The sequence below is a fragment of the Hypanus sabinus genome, chromosome 30 (assembly GCF_030144855.1).
Source record: "Hypanus sabinus isolate sHypSab1 chromosome 30, sHypSab1.hap1, whole genome shotgun sequence".
Lineage (NCBI taxonomy): Eukaryota > Metazoa > Chordata > Chondrichthyes > Myliobatiformes > Dasyatidae > Hypanus > Hypanus sabinus.
This window is the reverse complement of record NC_082735.1, coordinates 6,027,485-6,052,593: the sequence shown is the minus strand read 5'-3', so window position 1 is coordinate 6,052,593 and position 25,109 is coordinate 6,027,485. Positions and strand designations below refer to the sequence as shown.

The following is a 25,109-nucleotide window of genomic DNA, read 5'->3' as shown; positions in this document are numbered from 1 at the left end:
CAGTGCTGAGGTCAAGACAGTCACTAATCCAACTACACAGATGTCACAGGCAAGAAAGGGTCTACTTCCTCAGAAGGCTAAAGAAATTTGGCATGTCTTCTTCAACCCTCACCAGTTTTTAATGATGTACCACAGAAACCATTATATCCAGATGCATCACAGCTTAATGTGGCTTCTGATCTGCCTGTGACTGCAAGAAACGTCAGAGTTGTGGACACAACCCAGCACATCAGGAGATACCAACGGACTTCGACAACACATTTTTTTTTGCCCTTATAAAGCAGCCAACATAATCAAAGACCACAGACATTCTTTCTTCTACCCCCTCCCATCAGGCACAAGATATAAAAGGCAGAAAACACATACCACTAGGCTCAGGGACAGCTTCTACACTGTTGTAGAAGACTACTGAATGGTTCTCACGTATGATCAAACGGACTCTTAGCCTCCCAGTCTACCTTGCACCTTACTGTCTACTTGCAGTGCATTTTCTCGGTAACTGCAACATGTTATTCTGCATTCTATTGCTTTCCTTTGTGCACTGCTGTAACGAACTGATCTGTGTGAAAGACACGCAAGAACAAGTTTTACACCGTGCTTCAGTACATGTGACAATAATAAACCGAAAAGAATCTAGTGCTTTCCCCGAGTACATGACAGATAACTCTTCGTGGGCTCCCAGCTGGGTATAAGTAATACATAACCGATACACAGCTGAAAACCAGAGAAGAGCTTATTCAGAATAATAAACCAATTTACCAAGTCTTCAGTCTATTCAAGACTGTGATTGGTTTTCAAACTTTTGTCACCTTTCAGCACAAAAAGCACCAAACTTATTCCCATGCAAAAGCACAAAATGCCGAAGTAACTCAGCAGGTCAAGCTGCACGTTGCTTTGGATTTCCAGCATCTGCACAACTTCTTATGTTTAAAATATATTCCCATTTTGCATATCATGTCTCAAGATCAAGAGGCCATACCTAAAGCCCAATGATTGGGACAAGAAAACAGCTGAACACAAGTAGTTACACGAAGAAATCTGCAGATGCTGGAAATTCAAGCAACACACACAAAACGTTGGTGGAACACAGCAGGCCAGGCAGCATCTAAAAGGAGAAGCACTGTTGATGTTTTGGGCCAAGACCCTTCATCAGGACTAACTGAAAGGAAAGATTGTAAGAGATTTGAAAGTAGTGGGGAGAGGGGGAAATGTGAAATGATAGGAGAAGACCAGAGGGGGTGGGATGAAGCTAAGAGCTGGAAAGGTGATTGGCAAAAGTGATACGGAGCTGGAGAAGGGAAAGGATCATGGGACGGGAGGCCTTGGGAGAAAGAAAGGGGGAAGGGAGAAGAGCACCAGAGGGAGATGGAGAACAGGCAAACAACTAAATATGTCAGGGATGGGGTAAGAAGGGGAGGAGGGCATTAACAGAAGTTAGAGAAGTCAATGTTACACAAGTAGTTACACTGTGTGTTGCTCGGATTTCCAGCATCAGCAGATTTTCTTGTGTTTGTGATTTTTCCCCACTTTATTTAAGAATTTCATCTCAATATTTCTAATTTGTGTTTTATTTTAGCATTTCCCAAAAGTAATTTTTAAATTCACTGCAGACTGGGATGTTTTGGACTATACAATGATAAGCTGTTTGCATGCAGACCACAGAGAACGGACACGGAGAGAAAGCAAGAAATTATTTCATGGAATTACAGTGCATGGAAACAGACTAATCAACCACCAACTCCTTTGTCTGCCTCCACAAACAAGCACTTATTTACACTAATCCAATTACCTAACACTTTAGAAACCCAGGCTCTACCCCTCAACAGCCCTATATCCTTCTCCATATCAGCCTGCAACCGGCCCACAGTCCCACCAACTTAACTTTTCGTTAAGTTCCAGCAACTTTCCCATACTCCCCCTCAATTCTTACCTGCAAATTATGGGCAATTTGCAGTGGCAAACCTTTGGGACATGGGAGAATTCAAGCAACTGAACTTAACAATTTCCACAAAGGCAGCACTGAATGTCAGGATTAAACCCAAGACAACAGACTGTGAGATAATAGCCTTATGAACTGCACTACCATTGCATCGAAAAGTGAGGGGAGTGGGTGAAAGAATTCTGGCTCTGTATTTCTTTATTAGGAAATACAAAAGGATATTGTAAGGGTATGCAGGCTTCTATTCCAGTCTTTCCAAGATTCTACGTATCATATAGTTCTGTGTATTCTGTTTTGCACATTCACACAGCTTCAACATGAGTATGTAACTTTAGGATTGAGAAAGCATTTCGACACTGAGGTTCGGAGACGCACTTAATGATTGGTGGATACTACGAATACTAGATCAGCAAACCTCCCGATTAAAGGCATTGCACTTATCTTACGAAAGATGCCAAGTTTACAGTTATTAATTACCCTGCCAGTTATCACTCTCCCAGTGAGTTTTTAATTCTGTTTCTTTCTCTTTGGTCTTCATGTATGATGAAGTTCCACAGAGCTCAACAGCTTCTGGCAGCCAATAGGAATTCATTACATACAGGTCCAGACACAAACCCGACACATTAACCATGGATGACAGTGCTGCAATCTTCTCCTGATAACCATATCTCTTACCAGCAGATTCAGGAATAAAGATAAACCTGCAGGTTGGTCTTCTCCATTCTGGCATCTGAGGTGTATCACCTCACAACAGAGAAACAAAACAGCACCTTTTCAGAGCTGGTGAACAGCAAACAACTGATTGGCTTAGTAGGCCATGAGATTCCTGAGTAACACACACAAAACATGGAGAATCTCAGCTGACCAGGCAGCATCAATGGAAGGGAATAAAAAGCTGATGTTTTGGGCCAAGAACCTTTGTCAGATTTCATGACAGTATTGGTTTATACTCTTTTGAGAAAAGCATCATTTCAGTGAAAACAATGCAAAATACGGTCATTTATTGCCTTCTTTTTTGCCTTCACTTTTCACTTTAAGCACAGAGTGGCAAAGTACACATTATAATCAGAATGGTATTTCACGCACTTTTCAAATCTACAATGCCACCACCTTGAAAGGACGTGTTAGCAGGTACACTGGCAGTCCATCTCTGCCAAGTCACACTCCAGTCAGGATTATTCGTTATCAACAGTGAACCAAATGTAGCACTGCATGAAATAAAGATTATAAATACCTGTAATGCCCACAAATGAAAATAAAAGCAGCTGGGAGTTGCACCTCACTTTTAAAAATCTCCCCAGAAATCTTAATGCTTACCAGAAATCTGAAATAACAGCAGAAAATACTAAAGCATTCAGCAGGTTAGGCATAAGAATTGTAGAAGTAGGAACTCAAAAAGATTTAAAATTACATGGAAGTGATAAGAGTGAGAAAAACAATGGAACCATCTGTGAAATGGATGAAGAGCAGGAAAACTGAAGTGCTGGGTGGTAGTGCCAGCTGAGAGACGATAGTGAAAACTTGTGAATTACAACTGTTCTGGATGATGTAAATAGTAAATGAATGACCGAGGAAGCGAAAATAATGCTGCTATTCTGCAATACAAAACACTGTGGTTTAATAAAAGAGAATAGTCAGCATATGCAGCATTTTAAGCAACATCGATGCATTGTGATAGACAGAGTTAACAACAGAGTAATGACCTTTCATCACAACTAGCCAGTAAGACTGATGATCTGAAATTGTTAAATTCAATGTTGTGTCCCAAATGCTACAAAGTGCCTAGACAGACAGACAGACAGACAGCAAGAGGGAGTTGGGGGTGGGGGGGGGGGGTAAGAAAAGAGTGAGACACAGAGTCACAGACAGGAACCTGGAATAGCAAACAATCCGATGGTGGAACTGTCAATGTTTCAGGTTGAAGCCCTGCATCAAAACAGGCAGAAAAGACCTCACCCATTGCTTTACTGGTGCATCTCTCAGATGGTTGCCAGATGCAGGATGTGTGCAAACCACATTAAAAAGGAAATCACTATTTTAGACTAAAAAGAGAGCAAGGCTCTGCTGTACAAATCTAGCTGGTGCAGGCCACCTGAATTCCAAATCTGTAGAATCTGGTGGGCTTCAACTACACCAAATGTATTCTCAACAAGATTCTCTGAATAAGCTTTTTTTTATTGGAAATAGAACTTTCAGAAACCCAAGGGAGGATAACAATGGACTTAACCTTGACAAAATTAATTGCTAAATAACTCCTCCGGTAATCTCACTGGCTTGCTGCTACAAATATCTTGACTGGATTTGTTGTGTGAGTAAAAAGTACAACACTGGCGTAACAGCATTTCAACGCCACCCAAACTGCATTCAAGAACATGCGCAACATGTCTGCACTGTTGATGAAACTGGACAGGCAGCCCTGGCCCAAGACAATAACACACAGGGTAGAGGATTCCAAAATACTCAACTCACATATCAACACCATCCATAATGTACATCTGGAACTCAAACATTACTGAGTTCATCATTTCAAAAGTCAGGAAACCTGCAGAATCAGGAACTGCCTGCTCTTAACCACAAGTGGAGACAAGACAAAAATATTCCATAAAATGTGCTTACAGGAGGAGTAGAAGAAAACATAATTCCATGCCATACCATACCATCTCCCACATCACCAACTGAACCAGACTAACACAATGCCAGTCTCCCCAAAACCAAAACTGTCACCCGGCCCCCTGCTCCCCACAGCAAACTACTGGAGGAACTCAGCAGGTCAGGCAGCATGAGCGGATGTATCAGGGCTGATGCATGACTCACTGAGCTCCTCCAGCAGTTTGTTTCTTTTCCTCCAAATTCCAGCATTGTCAGTTTCTTCCCCAAGTTCTCCAAACTTAATGTGAACTGGACTTACACCACGGTCCATCACCAGGTCCACTTATGGGTGCACCATTCACAATAATCAGGAGGGCTATAGGCTACCCATGACTCCATTCTCCAAAACCATCACTTGACTCCTGTCACTGAGTCTCTCTACCCCCCCCCCCCCCGACCTTGACTCCTGCTGCTGGGAGCCTCTCTCCCCCCATCCTTGATCCTGTCACCGGGAGCCTCTCTCCTCCCCTCCCAACCTTTGACTCCTTTCACTGGGACTCTTCCCTCCACCCCCCCCCCCCCCCGGACTCCTGTAACTGGGACTCTTCCCCCCCCCCTTTGATTCTTGTCACTGGGACTCCCCCCCCCCTCCCGGACTCCTGTAACTGGGACTCTCCCCCCCTCCCGGACTCCTGTAACTGGGACTCTTCCCCCCCGGGACTCCAGTAACTGGGACTCTTCCCCCCCCGGACTCCTGTAACTGGGACTCTTCCCCCCCGGGACTCCAGTAACTGGGACTCTTCCCCCCCCGGACTCCTGTAACTGGGACTCTCCCCCCCCCCCCCGGACTCCTGTAACTGGGACTCTCCCCCCCCCTTTGATTCTTGTCACTGGGACTCCCCCCCCCCCCCCTCCCGGACTCCTGTAACTGGGACTCCCCCCCCCCCTCCCGGACTCCTGTAACTGGGACTCCCCCCCCCCTCCCGGACTCCTGTAACTGGGACTTCCCCCCCCCCCCTCCCGGACTCCTGTAACTGGGACTCTCCCCCCCTCCCGGACTCCAGTAACTGGGACTCTTCCCCCCCCGGACTCCTGTAACTGGGACTCTCCCCCCCCCGGACTCCTGTAACTGGGACTCTCCCCCCCCCCCGGACTCCTGTAACTGGGACTCTCCCCCCCCCCCGGACTCCTGTAACTGGGACTCTCCCCCCCCCCCCCCGGACTCCTGTAACTGGGACTCTCCCCCCCCCCCCCGGACTCCTGTAACTGGGACTCTTCCCCCCCCGGACTCCTGTAACTGGGACTCTCCCCCCCCCCGGACTCCTGTAACTGGGACTCTCCCCCCCTCCCGGACTCCAGTAACTGGGACTCTTCCCCCCCCGGACTCCTGTAACTGGGACTCTCCCCCCCCCCGGACTCCTGTAACTGGGACTCTCCCCCCCCCGGACTCCTGTAACTGGGACTCTCCCCCCCCCCCTTTGATTCTTGTCACTGGGACTCTTTCTCTCCCACCCCCCCGACTCCTGTGACCGGGAGATCCCATATCCCAGCCTGAGACGTGGACTCCCGGTTTACCTCGGCTCCCGCAGTCCGCACACTCCCTGTTGTCCTGCAATAGTTCGCTGAGCGCCGCCTGGTGCCGCTCATTCAGCCGGTGCGCCCGGTCCCGCTCCGCCCGGGTCGCCATCACCGTCCGTCTGCCGCCCGGAACCGTCGACGTCACATCCGGCGGAGGAAGCGGGGCAAGTGGGCGGGAGAGTGATGACGGGGGAGAGCGCTGGAAAGCGGGTGGGAAATACTGGACTGTGGAAAAATTCTGTACAGATTGGCATCACACTTTGCTCAGGAAACTGGATATGCAGTAATTCAAAGGCAAGCGTCAGTAGGCCAAGACGGACAACACCAGTGGCGGCAATGCAGCTGGGAGAGGCAGCCCAGAACACACTTTTCATTAACATATTGGGTAGACCTACAAGGGCATGGAGAAAATCATCCAAGTAAACAGCTTTTAGATCCATGCTGGGAATAGGAAAGAAAGAAGAGCCGAAGTCTTGCATGGACTATTGAAGGAAAAGCGAGAAGGACAGGAATTAGTAATAAGGCACTGAGTGCTACACTGCCTTTTCCTGGGGAGTCTCCATGGCTGTGTGAAACACCAGAGGTGGATCTTCAATTATTCAAAAGGAGACAAAAAGATAGAGAAGTAATTTTAAATCAGTTTAGTTGAATCTTATGTTAATCATAATTATGGATATTTACAAATATATATACATGTTCTAAAATGGAAATAGTAGATTAGGTGTAGGATTGGTAGTGCCTGATTTTAACATTCAGAAGTAGGAGAGGATAATTAATGATTTCTCAGTGTTTACAGTTGAAATGACAGCTGGACTGGATTCACTTTGCAGTGGGTGGAGGAAGCAAGACCTTATGAGAGTTCTAATATAGTCTGAGTGAACAACAACAATCGGGTCTAAAGGACTTGCATTCAGAGGCAAAACCAGACATTATGTGTGAGATAATACAAACCTTATCAGACTTAAAATGGTGGGACTCTGTTTTAATGTAGATCCCAGTACACATTGTTGTTAGAGGAAATGAGCAAGTGGATAAATTAGCAAAGGAGGTGACTGGACCAGCAGATGTGGGCATTCCCATAAATTACAGTAAAGGAGAAATGAAAAATATTATTAAAAGTGAAAATTTTAAAATGTGGACAGAACAATAGGATGAAGGGAGAACAGGAAGGCATCTTTATAATATCCAGAAAGAAGCGTTATGGTCGGGGAATGTGTGAAAGAGCAGGAGGGAGGAGGTGATAATATCAAGATTGAGGTTTTGCACACAGTTAAATAGTACACAATTTTTAATGAAGAAGCACAATAATGGGAGGTGTGAGTATTGTAATCAACAAGGAACAGTACGTATTGGTGAGGTGTTCAAGATATAATCAAGAGAGGTTGACCCTAAGGTTATCACAGAATATAATAAAATTTAACATTAACAATATTTTGCAGAAAGGATTATAAGAATATTGCTTTAAATAAATGGTGCAGTTCCTTAAGAATACAGGTCTTTTTTAAAGAATTTGATAGCAATTGATATATTTGATTTTGATATCCTGACTCACATGCCATTTCAGGAGGTGGCCATGTGCACCATCAGACCTCAGAAGAAGATGAAGGTTGGGGAGAGATGTGGGAGGGGTAAATGGGGTGGGGTATGGTAGAGGTGCCCCCCCCACCCCAACATCCCCCTTCCCACCCCAACATCCCCCTTCCCACATTGGGGGTAGAGCAGAGCTGGTGGAAGGAGAGAAGGAGGGGTGGGTGGTGAGTGAGTATTGGGAGGAGGCAGGTCAGGGAAAGAAGTGGAGAGCAAGGGTGCAGGTGGGTTGTAGGGAGCTGGGGCAGATTTGGGGGGGTGGGACAGGCAGGTGGGTTGTAGGGGGAGGTGGGTGGCAGGTGGGAAGAGGTATGGAGAATTTTGAAAGAGAGGGCTGGTGTTACAGGGCTAAGTGGATATGTCGGGGTGGAGTGGGGAAATTGGGGAGAGATGGTGTGGAGATAGGGCCAGGGAAGTGGGCAAGAGATGATGGTGGAGATTGGGAGGGAGTGAGGGACGTGAGGAATTAACAATAGAGGTAGGGGATGCGAGTGAGGGGGAGGACGGGTTGAAGGAGGATCGAACAGTGGGTGAAAAGAGAATGGAATGGGAGGAGTGGGAATCAGAATCAGACTTAATACCATTGGCCGACGATGTGAAATTTGTTCTTTTGTGGCAGCAGTACAGTGCAAAGACATAAAAAAATACTACAATTTACAAAAGTAAATAGTGTCAAAAGCAGAAATAACGAGGCAATATTGACAGTGGATTCTGCTTCCATCACTCCCAGAGCAAAGACTTACAACTATTGGAAAGAAATGTTTTACTACATCTCTGCCTTAACTGGGCAATCCCTTATTTTTAAAGTGACCCTCCCCCCTCCCCAGTCCTAGATTATCTTACAAGAGCAAATATTCTCTGGGCTTTCACTGAATCAATATTACATCAATGTATTCTACTCTTCAAAATACAGCTGAATTTAAGGCCATAAGACAGCCCATCCATTCTCAGTATCATTTCAGTAAACCCCTTACATTTATAGTCGCAAGGAAAAATACGTGAAACCTTTGCAATTACTTGGTCTCCTGCATTAATTACTCATGAAATGTGGTCTTTTCTTCATCTCAGTCACAATAATCGACAAACACAATCTGCCTAAACTAATAACAAACAAGCAATTGTACTTCTTGTCAATACAGAGTACACCATTTAAACAATCACAGTCTTAGTTAAAAAAAATTATGTGAAGGGGTTACTGGCACATCCCGCTCTTCTCAAGAAAGATCTGCTTGTGTGCACCATGCCTCAGTCAAAACTTCTAACAGTCCATGTTGGAGCTGGAACTGGATGAACTCCAGATCATTTGGGAGGCTGAAGGGGTGAAACCGGGTGACAGGAAGGGGAAAGGGGTTAAGAAGCCAATGCAGAGTACCCCTGTGGCCATCCCCCTCAACAACAGGTATATCACTTTGGATATTGTTAGGGGGTGGAGGGAGTGACCTAACAGAGGAAAGTTACCATGGTCGGGTCTCTGGCACCGAGTCTGCCTCCGTGACTCAGAAGGGCAAGGGGGAGAAAAGACATGCTATGGTTATAGGGTATTTATTAAGGGAACAGACAGAAGGTTCTGTGGGTGAGAATGAGATTCCCAGATGGTATGTTGCCTTTCTGGGTGCCAGGGTCTGGGATATCTCAGGTCGTGTCCTCAGCATTCTTAAGTGGGAGGATGAACAGCCTTAAGTCATGGTCCATGTACTTTGTAGGTACCATTGACATAGGTTGGATGAGTGACGAGGTTCTGCACAGGGAGGTCAAGGAGTTAAGTGCTAAGTTAAAGGGCAGGACCACCAGGGTTGTGATCTCAGGACTGCTACCCATGCCATGTGCTAGTGAGGCAAGAACTAAGATGATTATTCATTTTAATACATGGCTAAGAGGTTGGTGTAGTAGGGAGAGCATAAGATTTTTGGATCATCGGGCTCTCTTCCAGGAAGGTGGGACATGTACAGAAGGGACGGTTTGCACCTGAATAGGAGGTGAACTAATATCCTAGCCGGAAGGCTTGTAAATGCAGCATGTGGGGTTTAAACTGGAGTTAGAATCATAGAAAACCTACAGCACAATACATGCCCCTCGGCCCACAGAGTTGTGCCGAACATGTCCCTACCTTAGAAATTACCAGGCTTACATATAGCCCTCTATTTTACTGAGCTCCATGTACCTATCTAAAAGCCTCTTAAAAGACACTACATATCCACCTCCACCACTGTAGCCGGCAGCCCATTTCACACACTCACCACTCTCTGAGCAAAGAACTTACCCCTAACATTTCCTCTGTACCTACTCACCAGCACCTTAAACCTGTGGCAACTATTTCAGCCCTGGGGAAAAAGCCTCTGACTATCCACATGATCAATGCCTCTCATCATTTTGTACACCTCTATCAGGTCACCTCTCATCCTCCTTCGCTCCAAGGAGAAAAGGCGAGTTCACTCAACCTATTCTCATAAGGCATGCTCCCCAATCCAGGCAACATCCTTGTAAATCTCCTCTACACCCTTTCTATGGCTTCCACATCCTTCCTGTAGTGAGGCGACCAGAACTGAGCACAGTACTCCAAGTGGGGTCTGACCTGTTTCCTATATAGCTGCAACATTACCTCTCGACTCCTAAATTCAATTCCATGATTGATGAAGGTCAATACACCGTACATCTTCTTAACCACAGAGTCAACCTGCACAGCTGCTTTGAGCGTGCTATGGACTCGGACCCCAAGATCCCTCTGATCCTCCACACTGCCAAGAGTCTTACCATTAATACTATATTCTGCCATCATATTTGACCTACCAAAATGAACTACTTTACACTTATCTAGGTTGAACTCCATCTGCCACACCTCATCCCAGTTTTGCATCCTATCAATGTCTCGCTGTAACCTCTGACAACCCTCCACAACACCTTCAACCTTTGTGTCATCAGCAAACTTACTAACCCATCCCTTCACTTCCTCATCCAGGTCATTTATAAAAATCACGAAGAGTAAGGGTCCCTGAGGCACACCACTGGTCACCGACCTCCATGCAGACTATGACCCGTCTACAACCACTCTTTGTCTTCTGTGGGCAAGCCCGTTCTGGATCCACAAAGCAATGTCCCCTTAGATCCCATGCATCCGTGCTTTCTAAATAAGTCTTGCATGGGGTATCTTATCAAATGCCTTGCTGAAATCCATATACATTACATCTACTGCTCTTCCTTCATCAATGTGTTTAGTCACATCCTCAAAAAATTCAATAGGACTCATAAGGCATGACCTGCCCTTGACAAAGCCATGCTGACTATTCCTAAATCATATTAAACCTCTCCAAATGTTCATAAATCCTACCTCTCAGGATCTTCTCCATCAACTTACCAACCACTGAGGTAAGACTGGTCTATAATTTCCTGGGCTATCTCTATTCCCTTTCTTGAATAAAGGAACAACATCCGCAACCCTCCAATCCTCTGGAACCTATCCCGTCCCCATTGATGATGCAAAGATCATTGCCAGAGGCTCAGCAATCTCCTCCCTCGCCTCCCTCAGTAGCCTGGAGTACATCTCATCTGGTCCCGGCAACTTATCCAACTTGATGCTTTCCAAAGGTTCCAGCACATCCTCTTTCTTAATATCTGCATGCTCAAGCTTTTCAGTCTGTTGCAAGTCATCACTACAATCATCAAGATCCTTTTCCATAGTGAATACTGAACTAAATTATTCATTAAGTACCTCTGCTGTTTCCTCAGGTTCCATACCCACTTTCCCACTGTCACACTTGATAGGTCCTATTCTTTCATGGCTTATCCTCCTGCTCTTCACATACTTGTAGAATGTCTTGGGGTTTTCCTTAATCCTGCCCACCAAGGCCTTCTCATGGCCCCTTCTGACTCTCCTAATTTCCTTCTTAAGCTCCTTCCTATTAGCTTTATAATCTTCTAGATCTCTAACACTACTTAGCTCTCTGAACCTTTTGTAAGCTTCTTGACTAGATTTATTGCAGCCTTTGTACACCATGGTTCCTGTACCCTACCATAACTTCCCTGTCTCATTGGAATGTACCTATGTAGAACTCCACACAAATACCCTTGAACATTTGCCACATTTCTTCCATATTTTTCCCTTAGAACATCTGTTTCCAATTTAAGCCTCCAATTTACTACCCGATAGCCTCATAATTCCCCTTACTCCAATTAAACGCTTTTCTAACTTGTCTGTTCCTATCTCTCTCTAATGCTGTTGTAAAGGATTTACAATAGCTTTGGAGAGAGTTGCAGTGGGATGGGAGCCAACATGTCAGAACAGTTAGTGGAGAGGTTGTAGAGACAGATGTTGGCAAGTCCTCAGAAGAAGTTAGGAATGAAAAGGTTGAGCATGGTGTGACTAATGCTCTGCAACCGTGCAGCCGTTACAAGTGGGCTGGTATGATGTTGTAGACATCACTGAGTCATGGCTGATAAAAGAGTTTGACTGGGAACTTCATGTCCAAGATACACATTGTGTTGAAAGGACAGGTAGGAAGGCAGAAGGTAAAAAGATGAAAGCAAATCATTAGAAAGAGGTGACATATGGTTAGAAGGTGTTGAATCATTGTGGATAGATCTAGGGAGTTGCAAGGGTTAAAAGACCCTGATGGGAGTTGTATAACAACTCCCAAATAGTAGTAAGGATGTGGTCTACAAGTTACAACTGGAGATAGAAGATGCATGATAAAAGGGCAATGTTACAATAGTCATGGGGGATTTCAATAGCAGGTAGACTGAGAATGTCAGGTTGGCACTGGATTCCAGTGGAGAACTCCTTGAGTGCCTACAAGATGGCTTTTTAGAGCAGCTCGTAGTTGAGTCCACTAGGAGATCAGCTATTCTGGATTGGGTATTGTTCAGTGAACCAGGATTAATTAGAGAGCTTAAGGATCAAAGGTCCAATTTAATGTCAGAGAAATGTATATATACAATATACATCCTGAAATGCTTTTTCTTCACAATCATCCACAACAACAGAGAAGTGTCCCAAAGAATGAATGGCATTTAAACATAAGAACCCCAAAGTCCCCCTCAGCTCCCCTCCCTCCCTCCCACGCTTAAGTGGCAACAAGCAACAATACCCCCTCCCCTCACTGGCAAAAAGGTAGCATCGGCACCCGCCACCGAGCATTCCAGTGTGAGCAAAGCAATAGCAAAGACACAGGCTTGCAGTTACCCCAAAGACTTTGCTTTTCACTCGGTATACGACACACCACAGGCTCTCTCTCTCCCTAAGGGAGAAGGAGGTGGCTCTGTTTTCCCAGTGAGCAGGGAGGCGTAACAAACAACTCACTGGTTTACGATATTAAAAATCCGTTACATCGCTTTTTTCGAGCTCTGCCAGAAGATCTTAAAGATCTGGGGCCTCCAGGCACACAGCAGATATCTCGACTCCCCTGATAACACACGGGTCTCCTGTGGAGGCATCAGCCCTCGATCTGCCTGTCTCAAGATCATAGGCGTCCAAATCCGAGCCGGACTCTTAGGCCAAGCCCTTGGCGTGCGGAATAACGATGGTCGGTTATGAAACCCTGAGAGCGGGTCCCATTCCCACAAAGAACCCAAGTCAGCATGTAACTCCAGGACAGGGTCTTCCGAAGAACCCTGAAAGAGAAAAATAAAGATATTAAAGATGGAAATAGAGCTGTTTCGGAAGATGCAAGCAAAGGAGTCCCTGTTTAGCACCATCATTACTCCACTCCGCCTCTTTTCCCACTACGTAAAAGAGCCCTGAGGGGAAAATAATCATAATATGATCAAATTTACCCAGAAATTTGAGAAACAGAAGCTAAGGGCAGATGTATCTGTATTACAGTGGAGTAAAGGAAATTACAGCGGCATAAGAGGAGTTGGCCAGAATTAATTGGAAAAGAACGTTGGCAGGGATGATGACAGATCAACAATGGCTGGAATTTCTGGAAGCAATTTGGAAGGCGCATGATATAAACATACCAAAGAGGAAGAAGTATTGTAAAAGAAAATGCAACCGTGGCTATCAAGAGAAGTCAAAGCCATCATAATGCCCTCTTTCCAATATTTTTATTAATTTACATATAAGAATACAGAGTACAAGAAAAAAATATATATATCAATACATTCACCATAAAAGCCTAAGAGAGGGCATATAATAGAGCAAAGTGGAAAGTTAGAGGACTGGGAAGCTTTTAAAAATAAACAGAAGGCAACCTAAAAAAGTCATGAAGAAGGTAAAGATGGAATAAGAAAGTAAGGTAGCCAATAATATTAAAGAAAATACCAAAAGTTTCTTCAGATACATAAATTGTAAAAGAGAGGCAAGAATGGATATCAGACCAGTAGAAAACAATGCTGGAGTGATAATGATGGGGAACAAGGAAATGGAGGATGAACTGAATAAGTATTTTGCATCAGTGTCCACTGTGGAAGATCCTTGCAGTATAGTGAAAGTTCCAGGTGTCAGGGATCATAAAGTCTGTGAAGTTACCATTACTAGAGAGACGTTTCTTGGGAAACTGAAAGGTATGAATAGACAATAGACAGTAGGTGCAGGAGTAGGCCATTCGGCTCTTCTAGCCAACACCACCATTCACTGTGATCATGGCTGATCATACACAATCAGTACCCCATTCCTGCCCTCTCCCCATATCCCTTGACCCTGCTATCTATAAGAGCTCTATCTAACTCTCTCTTGAAAGCATCCAGAGACTTGGCCTCCACTGCCTTCTGGGGCAGAGCATTCCACAGATCCACCACTCTCTGGGTGAAAAAGTTTTTCCGCATCTCTGTTCTAAATGGCCTACCCCTTATTCCTTAAACTGTGGCCTCTAGTTCTGGACTCACCCATCAGTGGGAACATGTTTCCTGCCTCCAGCGTGTCCAATCCCTTAATAATCTTATATGTTTCAATCAGATCCCCTCTCATCCTTCTAAATTCCAGTGTATACAAGCCCAGTCGCTCCAATCTTTCAACATATGACAGTCCCACCATTCTGGGAATTAACCTTGTGAACCTACGCTGCACTGCCTCAATAGCAAGAATGTCCTTCCTCAAATTTGGAGACCAAAACTGCACACAATACTCCTGGTGGGGTCTCACCAGGGCCCTGTACAGCTGCAGAAGGACCTCTTTATTCCTATACTCAATTCCTCTTGTTATAAAGGCCAGCATGCCATTAGCTTATTTCACTGCCTGCTGTACCTGCATGCTTGCTTTCATTGACTGATGTACAAGAACACCTAGATCTCGTCGTACTTCACCTTTTCCTAACTTGACTCCATTTAGATAGTAATCTGCCTTCCTGTTCTTGCCACCAAAGTGGATAACCTCACATTTATTCACATTAAACTGCATCTGTCATACATTCGCCCACTCACCTAGCCTGTCCAAGTCACCCTGCATTCTCATAACATCCTCCTGACATTTCACACTGCCACCCAGCTTTGTGTCATCAGCAAATTTGCTAATGTTACTTTTAATCCCTTCATCTAAATCATTAATGTACGTTTGTATATTGTAAACAGCTGCTGTCCCAGCACCGAACCTTGCAGTACCCCACTGGTCACAGCCTGCCATTCCGAAAGGGACCCATTAATCGCTACTCTTTGTTTCCTGTCAGCCAGCCAATTTTCAATCCATGTCAATACTCTGCCCCCTATGTCATGTGCCCTAATTTTGCCCACTAATCTCCTATGTGGGACCTTATCAAAAGCATTCTGAAAGTCCAGGTACACTATATCCACTGGCTCTCCCTTGTCCATTTTCATAGTTACATCCTCAAAAAACTCCAGAAGCATGATTTTCCCTTTGTAAATCCATGCTGACTCGGACTGATCCTTCTACTGCTATCCAAATGTGCCATTATTTCCTCTTTTATAATTGACTCCAGCATCTTTCCCACCACTGACGTCAGGCTAACCGGTCTATAATTCCCTGTTTTTTTTCTCCCTCCTTTCTTGAAAAGTGGGACAACATTAGCCACTCTCCAATCCACAGGAACTGATCCTGAATCTATAGAACATTGGAAAATAGTTACCAATATGTCCACGATTTCTAGAGCCACCTCCTTAAGTACCTTGGGATGCAGACCATCAGGTCCCGGGAACTTATCAGCCTTCAGACCCAACAGTCTATTCAACACTGTTTCTTGCCTAATATAAATTTCCTTCAGTTCATCCATTACCCTAGTTCCTTTGGCCACTATTACATCTGAGAGATAGTTTGTGTCTTCCCTAGTGAAGACAGATCCAAAGTTCAACTTACCTGCCATTTCCTTGTTCCCTATAATAAATTCACCCGTTCTGGTCTTCAATGGCCCAATTTTGGTCTTACATATTTTTTGAAGGTAGATAAGTCGCCTGGACTAGATGGTCTACACCCCAGGATACTGAAAGAGGTGGCTAAAGAGATTGTGGAAGCATTAGTAATGATATTTCACGAATCACTGGATTCTGGAATGTTTCTGGAAGACGGTAAAATTGCAAATGTCACTCCACTTTTCAAGAAGGGAAAGAGGCAGAAGAAAGGAAACTGTAGGCCAACTAGTCTGACCTCAGTGGCTGGGAAGATAGTGGAGTCGATTATTAAGGATGAGGTTTCAGGATACTTGGAGGCATGTGATAAAATAGACTGCAGATAGCATGGCTCCCTCAAGAGAAAATATTGCCTGACAAATCTGTAGGAATTCTTTGAAGAAATAAAAAGCAAGATAGACAATGATTTTCTTGGATTTTCTTTCAGAAGGCCTTTGGCAAGATGTTTTAATAAACTACGTGGTATGATAAGAAAGATACTAGCATTGATAAATCAGTGACTGATTGGCAGGAGACAAAGAATGGGAATAAAGGGAGCTTTTTCTGGTAGCTATTAGTGACTACTTGTGTACCACAGTGGTCTGTGTTGTGTCCGATTCTTTTTATGTTGTATGTCGATAATTTGGATGATGGAATTGATGGCTTTGTTGCAAAGTTTGCAGACGATATAATGATAGGTTGAGGGTCAGGTAGTTTTGAGGAAGCAGAAAGGCTATAGAAGGATTTGGACAGATTAGAAGAATATGCAAAGATATGGCAAATAGAATACGGTGTCGGGAAGTGTATGGTCATGCACTTTGGTAGAAGAAATGAAAGGGTTGACTGTTTTCTAAATGGAGAGAAAATCCAAAAAACGGAGGTGCAAAGGGAGGAGTCCTTGTGTAGGATTCCCTAAAGGTGAATTTTCAGGCTGAGTCTATGGTGAGGAAGGCAAATACAATGTTAGCATTCGTTTCAAGAGGACTAGAATATAAAAGCAGGTAATATTGAGACTTTATAAAGCACTGGTGAGGCCTCACTTTGGAGTATTGTGAGCAATTTTGGGCCCTTTATTTTTGAAATGATGTATTGAAACTGGAGAGGGTTCTAAAGAAGTTCACAAGAATGATTCCAGGATTGAATGCTTCTCATATGAAGAGCGTTTGATGGCTCTGGGCCTGTGGTTACTAGAATTCAGAAGAATGAGGGGTGACTGAATTGAAACTTACTGAGTGGTGAAAAGTCTTGGGAGAGTGGATGTGGAGAGGATGTTTCCTATGGTGAGAGAGTCCCTCTAATTTTTAGTAGTCAGTGTACGCAAAAATGTTATGCAAATTTTTTTCCTGTGACAAAAGTATGTGCGCACTGATTGCATATATGGCACAGTTTATGTAGGTTTACATATATTTGACATAAAACTGTACAGAATAACAACAAAATAACATACACTCAGTCACAGTTATTTTTTCTCTCCTGTCTGGCATTTACCCATTCTTTGTAAACTTTATCTAGACTAATAGAACTTCCATCCAATTGATAGCTTTTGATTCTCATTAACATATCCAAATGACATTCACCTAAACGGTTTCTCAGCTTGTTTTTGAGTTGATTCATTAGGTTAAAACCTTGCTCACAGTCCACACTAGACACAAGAAAGGTTCCCCCAATGTCCATCAACTGTACAAGGTCGAAAAACTGTTTATTTTGAAGTACAGATGCCATCATTTGAGCAAAGTTTGAAATCAGTTTGGATTTAATTTTTCCTTGCACTGAAAATTTGAAATCATTAAACTGTCTAACTATTACAGTATTTTCAGCTAGAAAATCATGATATTGGAATGTCGTGATGCAGCTGTACAAACCGGAACAGGAAAGGTGAGGTGACATAAATTAGTGACGTGCATTGTGGTATTTGAAAAACCGACTAACTAGTTAACAGGAACATTTAGCTAAAAGATTATTTTCAGTAAGTATAATTATTAATTACTACATTATTTTAGGTAACTAACCTTTTGTGCGCACATTAATTTCCTTTGTGTGCTGGTTGAAAAACATGTGTGTGCGTGCACACGTGCACAGCTTAGAGGGAACATAGCAGGCAGGAGATTGGGGCTGAGAGGAAAATTGGATCAACCGCGATGAAATGGTGGAGTAGACTCGATGGGCCAAATGGCCTCATTCTGCTCCTATATCTTATGGTCTTATTGTTGAAAGCAACTTTCAGAGGACCTTAGAAGAAGAATTGTAGAGATGCATGAAGCTAGAAAAGAGTACGAAAGCATTTCTAAAGTCCCGAGTGTTCTTCAGTCCTCAGAAAGGGAAATTGTTTACAAATGGAATAAGTTCAGTACTGTTGCTATTCTACCTAGGAGTGAGCATCCTGCAAAGATCACACAAAGAGCACAATGTGCGAGGCTGAAGAAGGTGGAAAAGAACCTAAGGGTAACAGCAAAAGACCTGCGGAAATCTCTGGAACTTGTTAAAGTCTTTATTCATGTGTTGACTATAAGAAATACGCATAAGAATGACGTTCATGGAAGGAGACCATGTAGGAAACCATGGCTCTCCAAAAAAAAACATTGCTGCAAATCTCAAGTTTGCAAAAGACCACCTGGGTGTTTCACAATGCTTCTGGGACAGTGTTCTGTGGACAGATGAGACAAAAGTTGAAATTTTTGGCAGAAATGTACACCGCTATGTCTGGAGGAAAAAGGACACTGAATACTAACACCAAAACTTCATCCCAACTGTGAAGTACAGTTAAAGGAGTTTAATGGTTTGGGGCTACTTTGCTGTCGCATGGACTGGACACCTTGGAGTTGTTGAGGGAAACAATAGATTCAATAATGTATCAAGACATCTTGCAGGAGAACGTCAGGGTAGCGGTCCATCACCTGCTTAATAGAAATTTGATATCGCAACAAGACAATGATCAGAAACGGAAGATTAAAAAGAAAATCTTTAAAAAGAAGAAAATCTATGTTTTTGAATGACTAAGTCAGAGTCCAGACCTTAACCCAATTGAGATGCTGTGGCATGACCTGAAGAGGGCTGTTCTTGCAAGGTATCCCAGAAATATTGATAAACTGAAACATTTTTGTATGGAGGAATGGTCTAAAATTCCTCCTCGCCATTATGCAAGTCTGATCAGCAATTACAGAAAATAGTTGATGGAGTTATTGCTGCTAAAGGATATTCTACCAGTTATTAAATACAAGGGTTCACATAATTTTCCCAGCCTGGACTGTGAATGATTAAACAATGTGTTCAATAAAGACATGAAAAGTACAATTGTTTGTGTGTTACTAGTTTAGGCAAATTGTGCTTGTCTATTATTGTGACTTAGGTGAAAATCAGACCACATTTTATGAATAATTAATGTAGAAGACCAGGTAATTGCAAAGAGTTCACAAACTTGTTCTTGCAACTGTACATTCCTCCTTAAATAAGGAGATTGATATGATATACAGGATCCGATTGGCCTCATCTGTGCCCTATAGAACTGAAGTATAAGCTCCCTAGCTTCATATTCAATTGTCTTACCAATAAACTATTCTAATTTCTTAGTTTTACCAATTACTTGCTGTATCCACATACGAGCCTATTGAGAATCATGCACTTGTAAAGCAAGATCTCTGTGTTTCAGGATTCTGCAATTTCTCACTATCTAGCTAACATACTGTTTTATTTTTTTGGCCTTAATGGACAATGTCATATTATATTGAACATAAAGCATCACAGTGCAGTACAGGTTCTTCAGCCCATGATGTTGTGCTGACATTTTAACCTACTCCAAGAACAATCTAACATTTCTCTTCCAAATATCACTTCATTTTTCATGTACGTATCTACCAAAGAGTCTCTAAAATCTCCCTAATGTTTCTGTCTCTACCACCATCCTGGAAGCACTTCCATGCACTCCCATTCTCTGTGTAATAAAACCCACCCCTTAAAATTATGTCCCCTTATATTCACCATTTCCACCCTCAGTAAAAGTCTCTGACTGTCCACTCTATCTATGTGTCTTATTATCTTGTACACCTCTATCAGGTCACCTCTCATTCTCCTTCTCTCCTAGCTTGCTCAAACTTTCCTCATAAGACATGCTCTCTCATCCAGGTAAATCTACTCCACATCTTCTCTGAATCTTCCACATCCTTCCTATAAAAAGGAGACCAGAGCTGAACAAACTACTCCAATGTGGTCTAACTAGAGTTTTACAAAGATGCAACATTACCATTTAGCTCTTGAACTCAATTCTCCGACTAATTAAGGCCAATACACCTTCTTAATCATTCCATCAACATATGGGGTCACTTTAAATGATCTATGGATTTGGCCCCTTAGACCTCTGATTCTCCACACTGCTGAGAATCCCTGTACTCTATCTTCAAGTTCAATCTTTCATGTGTATCACTTCACGTTTCTCCAGATTAAACACCACCTGCCTCTTCTCAGATCAGTTCTGCATTCTCTCAATGTCCCGTTGTAACCTACAACAAACTTTCACACCATCCACAACACCACCAATTTCCATGTCGTCTACAAACTTACTAACCCACCCTTCCACTTCCTTATCCAAGTCGTTTATAAAAATCTCAAGGGGCAGATCCCTGCAGAACACAACTGGTCACAGACCTCCAAACAAAATATGCTTCATCTACAACCACTCTCTAGGCAATTTTCTGACATTATCTCCATCTCAATTTATTGTGGTAGGGGACCTATTGGAGAGGATCTTTAGCGACAGGACTTACGAACATTTGGAAGAGCATTGCCAAATTGGAGTTAGTCTGCGTGGTTTTGTGCAGGATGGGTCATAGTGATCTGGTTAAGTTTTCTGAGGAGATGACAAAGATGATGGATGAAGGTAGAGCTGTGGATGTTGTCTACATGGATGTTAACTAAGGCATTTAGGAAAGTCCCTCATGGCATCACAAGGATGATTCCTGGAATGCAGGGACTAACATATGTGGAGCGTTTATCGGCTCTTGGATTGTATTCATTAGAGTATAGAAGGGTGAGAGGGGAGCTCATAGAAACATTTCGAATGTTGAAAGGTTTGGACAGAGTAGATATGGAAAGGCTGTTTCCCTTGGTGGGTGAGTCCAGGACAAGAGGTCACAGTCTTAGAATTAGAGGGTACCCATTTAAAACAGAGATGAGGAGAAATTTTTTTAGCCAGAGGGTCATGGATTTATGGAATTCATTACCACATACAGCTGTGGAGTCCCAATCATTGAAGGTTTGTAAGGAGGAGATTGATAGGTATCTGATTAGTCAGGGTATCAAGGGATATGGGAAAAAAGCTGGAAATTGGAATAGTTTAGCTCATGGTGGAGTGGCGAAGCAGACTCGACGGGCTGAATGGCCTACTTCTGCTCCTTTGTCTTGTGATCTTGTGAATTTCATTGATAGGATTAAGATGCATGTGATCTGCAGTGATCTGGCTGTTTTGATTCAGAAATGGCTTGCACATAGATGACAGAAGGTAGTCATAGACAGTCTTGTTCTGGCTGTAGGTCTGGGTCAGTAAGTTTTTAGATAACACAAAGACTGGCATTGTGGATGGTGTAGAAGGTTGCAATGAATGCAATGGTATATAGATTTAGAAATTCAGAATCAGGTTTAGTATCAACATCAAATGTGATATTTGTTGTCTTTGTGCAACAGTATAATGCAATAGATAATAATAGAAAAATAAACAGTGAATTACAGTAAATTTAAATATATATATAAATAATTAATTTTTGCACTTATTTTATATATATATATAATATAGTTAAATAAGTGCAAAATGGAAATTTAACAAGTAGTCAGCTGGTGTTTGTAGGTTTAGTATCCATTCAGAAATCAGATGGTAGTGGGGAAGAAGCTGTTCCTGAATCATTGAGTGTGTGCTGCCAGGCTTCTGTACCTCCAAGAGTTGGCGGACAAATGGCAGAAGGAGTTTATTCCAGGCCAGTGTGAGGAGTTGCTCTTTAGGAGATCAAATGTAAAGGTTAATGACAGAATCCTTAACAGCTTTGATATTCAAAGGGATCTTGAGGGCACTCTTCTGAAAATGGCTGCACAAGTCAATAAAGAAAGCATGTGGCAAATAAGACACTGAATTCAAGAGTCAGGAAGTTATGCTGTAGCTTTATAAAACTCTGGAAGGCTGCATCTGGAGGATTGCATTAAAATCTTGTTGTTCCATTATAGGAAGGATGTGGAGGCTTTGGAAAGGGTGCAGAAGAGTTCTATTGGGCTGCTCCCTGGGCTAGAGGGTATAAGGAGAGATTGGATTGTTTTATCTGGAGTGGCAGAGGCAGAGTCAATACTACATAGAAGTTTATATAGTTGTTGATGAGGAGAGCAGCAGATTCTTTTTCCTCAGGGTTGAAATGTCTGATATTCGGGGGCACGCCCATTTAAGGTGTGGGGGGGAGTTCAAAGGAAAGGTGCGGGGCCAAGTTCTTTTTCACACAGAAAGTGGTGGGTACCTGGAATGTGCTGCCAGGAGTGGTGATGGAGGCAGATTGACAGAGGCATTTACCATGGTCTTACACAGGAATGTGCAGAAAATGGAATCGTATGGACCATGTGCAGTTAGAGAGATTTGGTGTCATTAACCTATCAACCTGTCATTGTTGGTCAAGGACTGGTTTCAGCGCTGTACTCTTCTATGTTCTATACGCCATTTGCCTGTCATTAGCCTATCAACCTGTCATTGTTGGTCAAGGACTGGTTTCAGCGCTGTACTCTTCTATGTTCTATGCACCATTTGCCTGTGACTTAACAGTCTGTTATTCCTGAATTAACATAGCTCCTTAGTTATACTTTGTGTCCTGAGCAAATTTTACAACCATACCTTTGGTATGTTCAACCAGCTATTAAATAAAGATGACACCTGGCAACATCCACTGTGAAACACCACATATTACTGGTTTCTAACAGAGAAACAATCTTCCAGGTCTCCCGTTTTACTGTTAGTTATGCAATTAGTATATCTTCAGGAATAATCTAATATGTAAAACCTTATGAAATTCCCTCTGGATATTTACGCAGAGCAGTCTTAGACTATAACATGTTACTTCTTGAGAGAGCTGCAATAAATCAGTTGAACATGAGTTTCCTTTCATAAAATCATGATGAGCCTGCCTGATTGCCTTGAATTTTTCTAAGTGTCCTGCTGTAGTATCCTCAGTACTAGCTTCTATGAGATAAGGTCGCAGACCATCAAGAGCCTGACACTAATCCTACTTTTTTTTCCCACATTTCCGTCGGCTCCCTCAGATTCTACCCCTCTCCTACACAGAGCAACCAGTTCATATCTTTGGCCCATTGGAGGAAAATTGAGAACAGGAAATTGGAGGTGTGCAAACTCCATATAGACAGCACTGAGTTCTGTGTTAAGTTTTGTTTGTGTTCCATGTTGTTCTACCGAGCATTTTGGGCATGCCACGATGGCACTGGAATGTGCCCCCAGCACATCGTTGGGTGTGTTGGTTGTTTACACGAACACATTTCACTGTATGTTTCGGAGTACATCTGATACATAAATCTGAGTTTGAATCAGGAGGTCAAGACTGGTTGGACTAGGACTCAACAGCTCTGTTTGTGATACTGACTGCAGTGTTGCCCATAGATTGAAAGAGTTAAAGAAACTGATGAAAGTGTTTATTTTTGTGCTTCTTAACAATCTGGAAAACATGAAAACATAGGCAAACCAAAACAGTGCTGTGGAATGTTAAACAGAAGGAGAAGGACTGGCCAGGAAAGGGAGAGGGTAAGGCAGAGGCAGCAGAAAATATTAAATAGAGAGGGAATACAGCACAAAAGTGAGGGAGAAAGTTAGAGAATAAGAGAGGGAGTAGACAGAAAGAGACTGTCTAGACTGTCAGAGTAATATGAAATGGGGTGGCCAGGTAACATAGCAGTTAGTGCATTACTGTACAGCACCAGCGATCACCCATTGGGGTTCAATTCCTGCCATTGTCTGTAAGGAGTTTGTACGCTCTCTCTGTGACTGTATGGATTTCCTCCAGGTGTTCTGGTTTCCTCAACAGAGTTGAGGAAGAGCTTCTTCTTCTCCCAGAGAGTTGTGGAGGTGTGGAATGCACTGCCTCGGAAGACGGTGGAGGCCAATTCTCTGGATGCTTTCAAGAAGGAGCTGGATAGATATCTGATGGATAGGGGAATCAAGGGATATGGGGACAAGGCAGGGACTGGGTATTGATAGTGAATGATCAGCCATGATCTCAGAATGGCGATGCAGACTGGAGGGGCCGAATGGTCTACTTCTGCACCTATTGTCTATTGTCTGTCTATTGTCTATTGTCCTCCCACATTCCAAAGATGTGTGGTTAGAGATAGTAAGTATCGGCATGTATCTTGGTGACACTTGTGGACTGTCCCAGCACAATTCTTGCTGATTCAATTTGACACAAATTTGATGCATTTCACTGTATATTTTTATATTCATGTTACAAATAAAGCTAATCTTCGATCTTTATCTTTGAGAGTAAAGGAACATAAATCCCTCATACATTAGTTCACATAGACACTGCATATTTCAGATTATTTTTCAGACCAGAATATAATTTACAAAAAGAAATCACATCCCCCACATATTCAACTCTCACATTTTAATGACATCCAGCTCACATTCATTTTAACCAATTGCCACAGTCATGTCTTTATAAACGCACAAATACTTCCTCATTATTAGCACATGCTCCAACATTAATTATCATAACTGTTGTGTATTTACTATTTCAGTAATATTTGAGTGAGGGTGAGGGCCTCTGTTGGTCAGAGTCAACCATGGATATTGCTTCCTAGCTGTCGAGGTACTCAAGCCTGGGCAATACAATATGGAGAGCAAGCTTGCATGTAGCAAGATCCCCCCTCTCCACGCATCTGATGAACCCAAAGGAAAGTCAGAGACCAATACAGCTTGATACCAGAAGCGTCACAGGAGTTGCCAGTCAGTATTGAACTCAATGCAGGACTGCCTTAGGGACTCCAGCTCCGGATTTTTCCCTCAGAGTTCACTCCCAAAGCATCCCCCATGAGTGGATGGAGGTTTGAGATCAGAGTTTTCCTTCTCTTAGATGAGCTGCCAACCACGGCTGATGAACGCCATCTGCCCAAAGTGACTAGT

The 25,109-nt window shown here is 43.2% G+C and overlaps 1 protein-coding gene across 2 annotated transcripts in view; it reads right to left on the bottom strand.

Annotated features, from left to right (window-relative positions):
- The window catches only part of LOC132383381 (stromal membrane-associated protein 2-like), a 63,754-nt gene extending 57,514 nt beyond the window's left edge, over positions 1–6,240 (bottom strand). For both annotated transcript variants that reach the window (XM_059954272.1, XM_059954271.1), the window contains exon 1: positions 6,104–6,240. In XM_059954272.1, the coding sequence (XP_059810255.1) occupies positions 6,104–6,215 (112 nt within the window). In that variant the 5' untranslated portion in view covers positions 6,216–6,240. The remainder of the gene's footprint in view (positions 1–6,103) is intronic.
- Between the last annotated feature and the right edge of the window lie 18,869 nt (positions 6,241–25,109).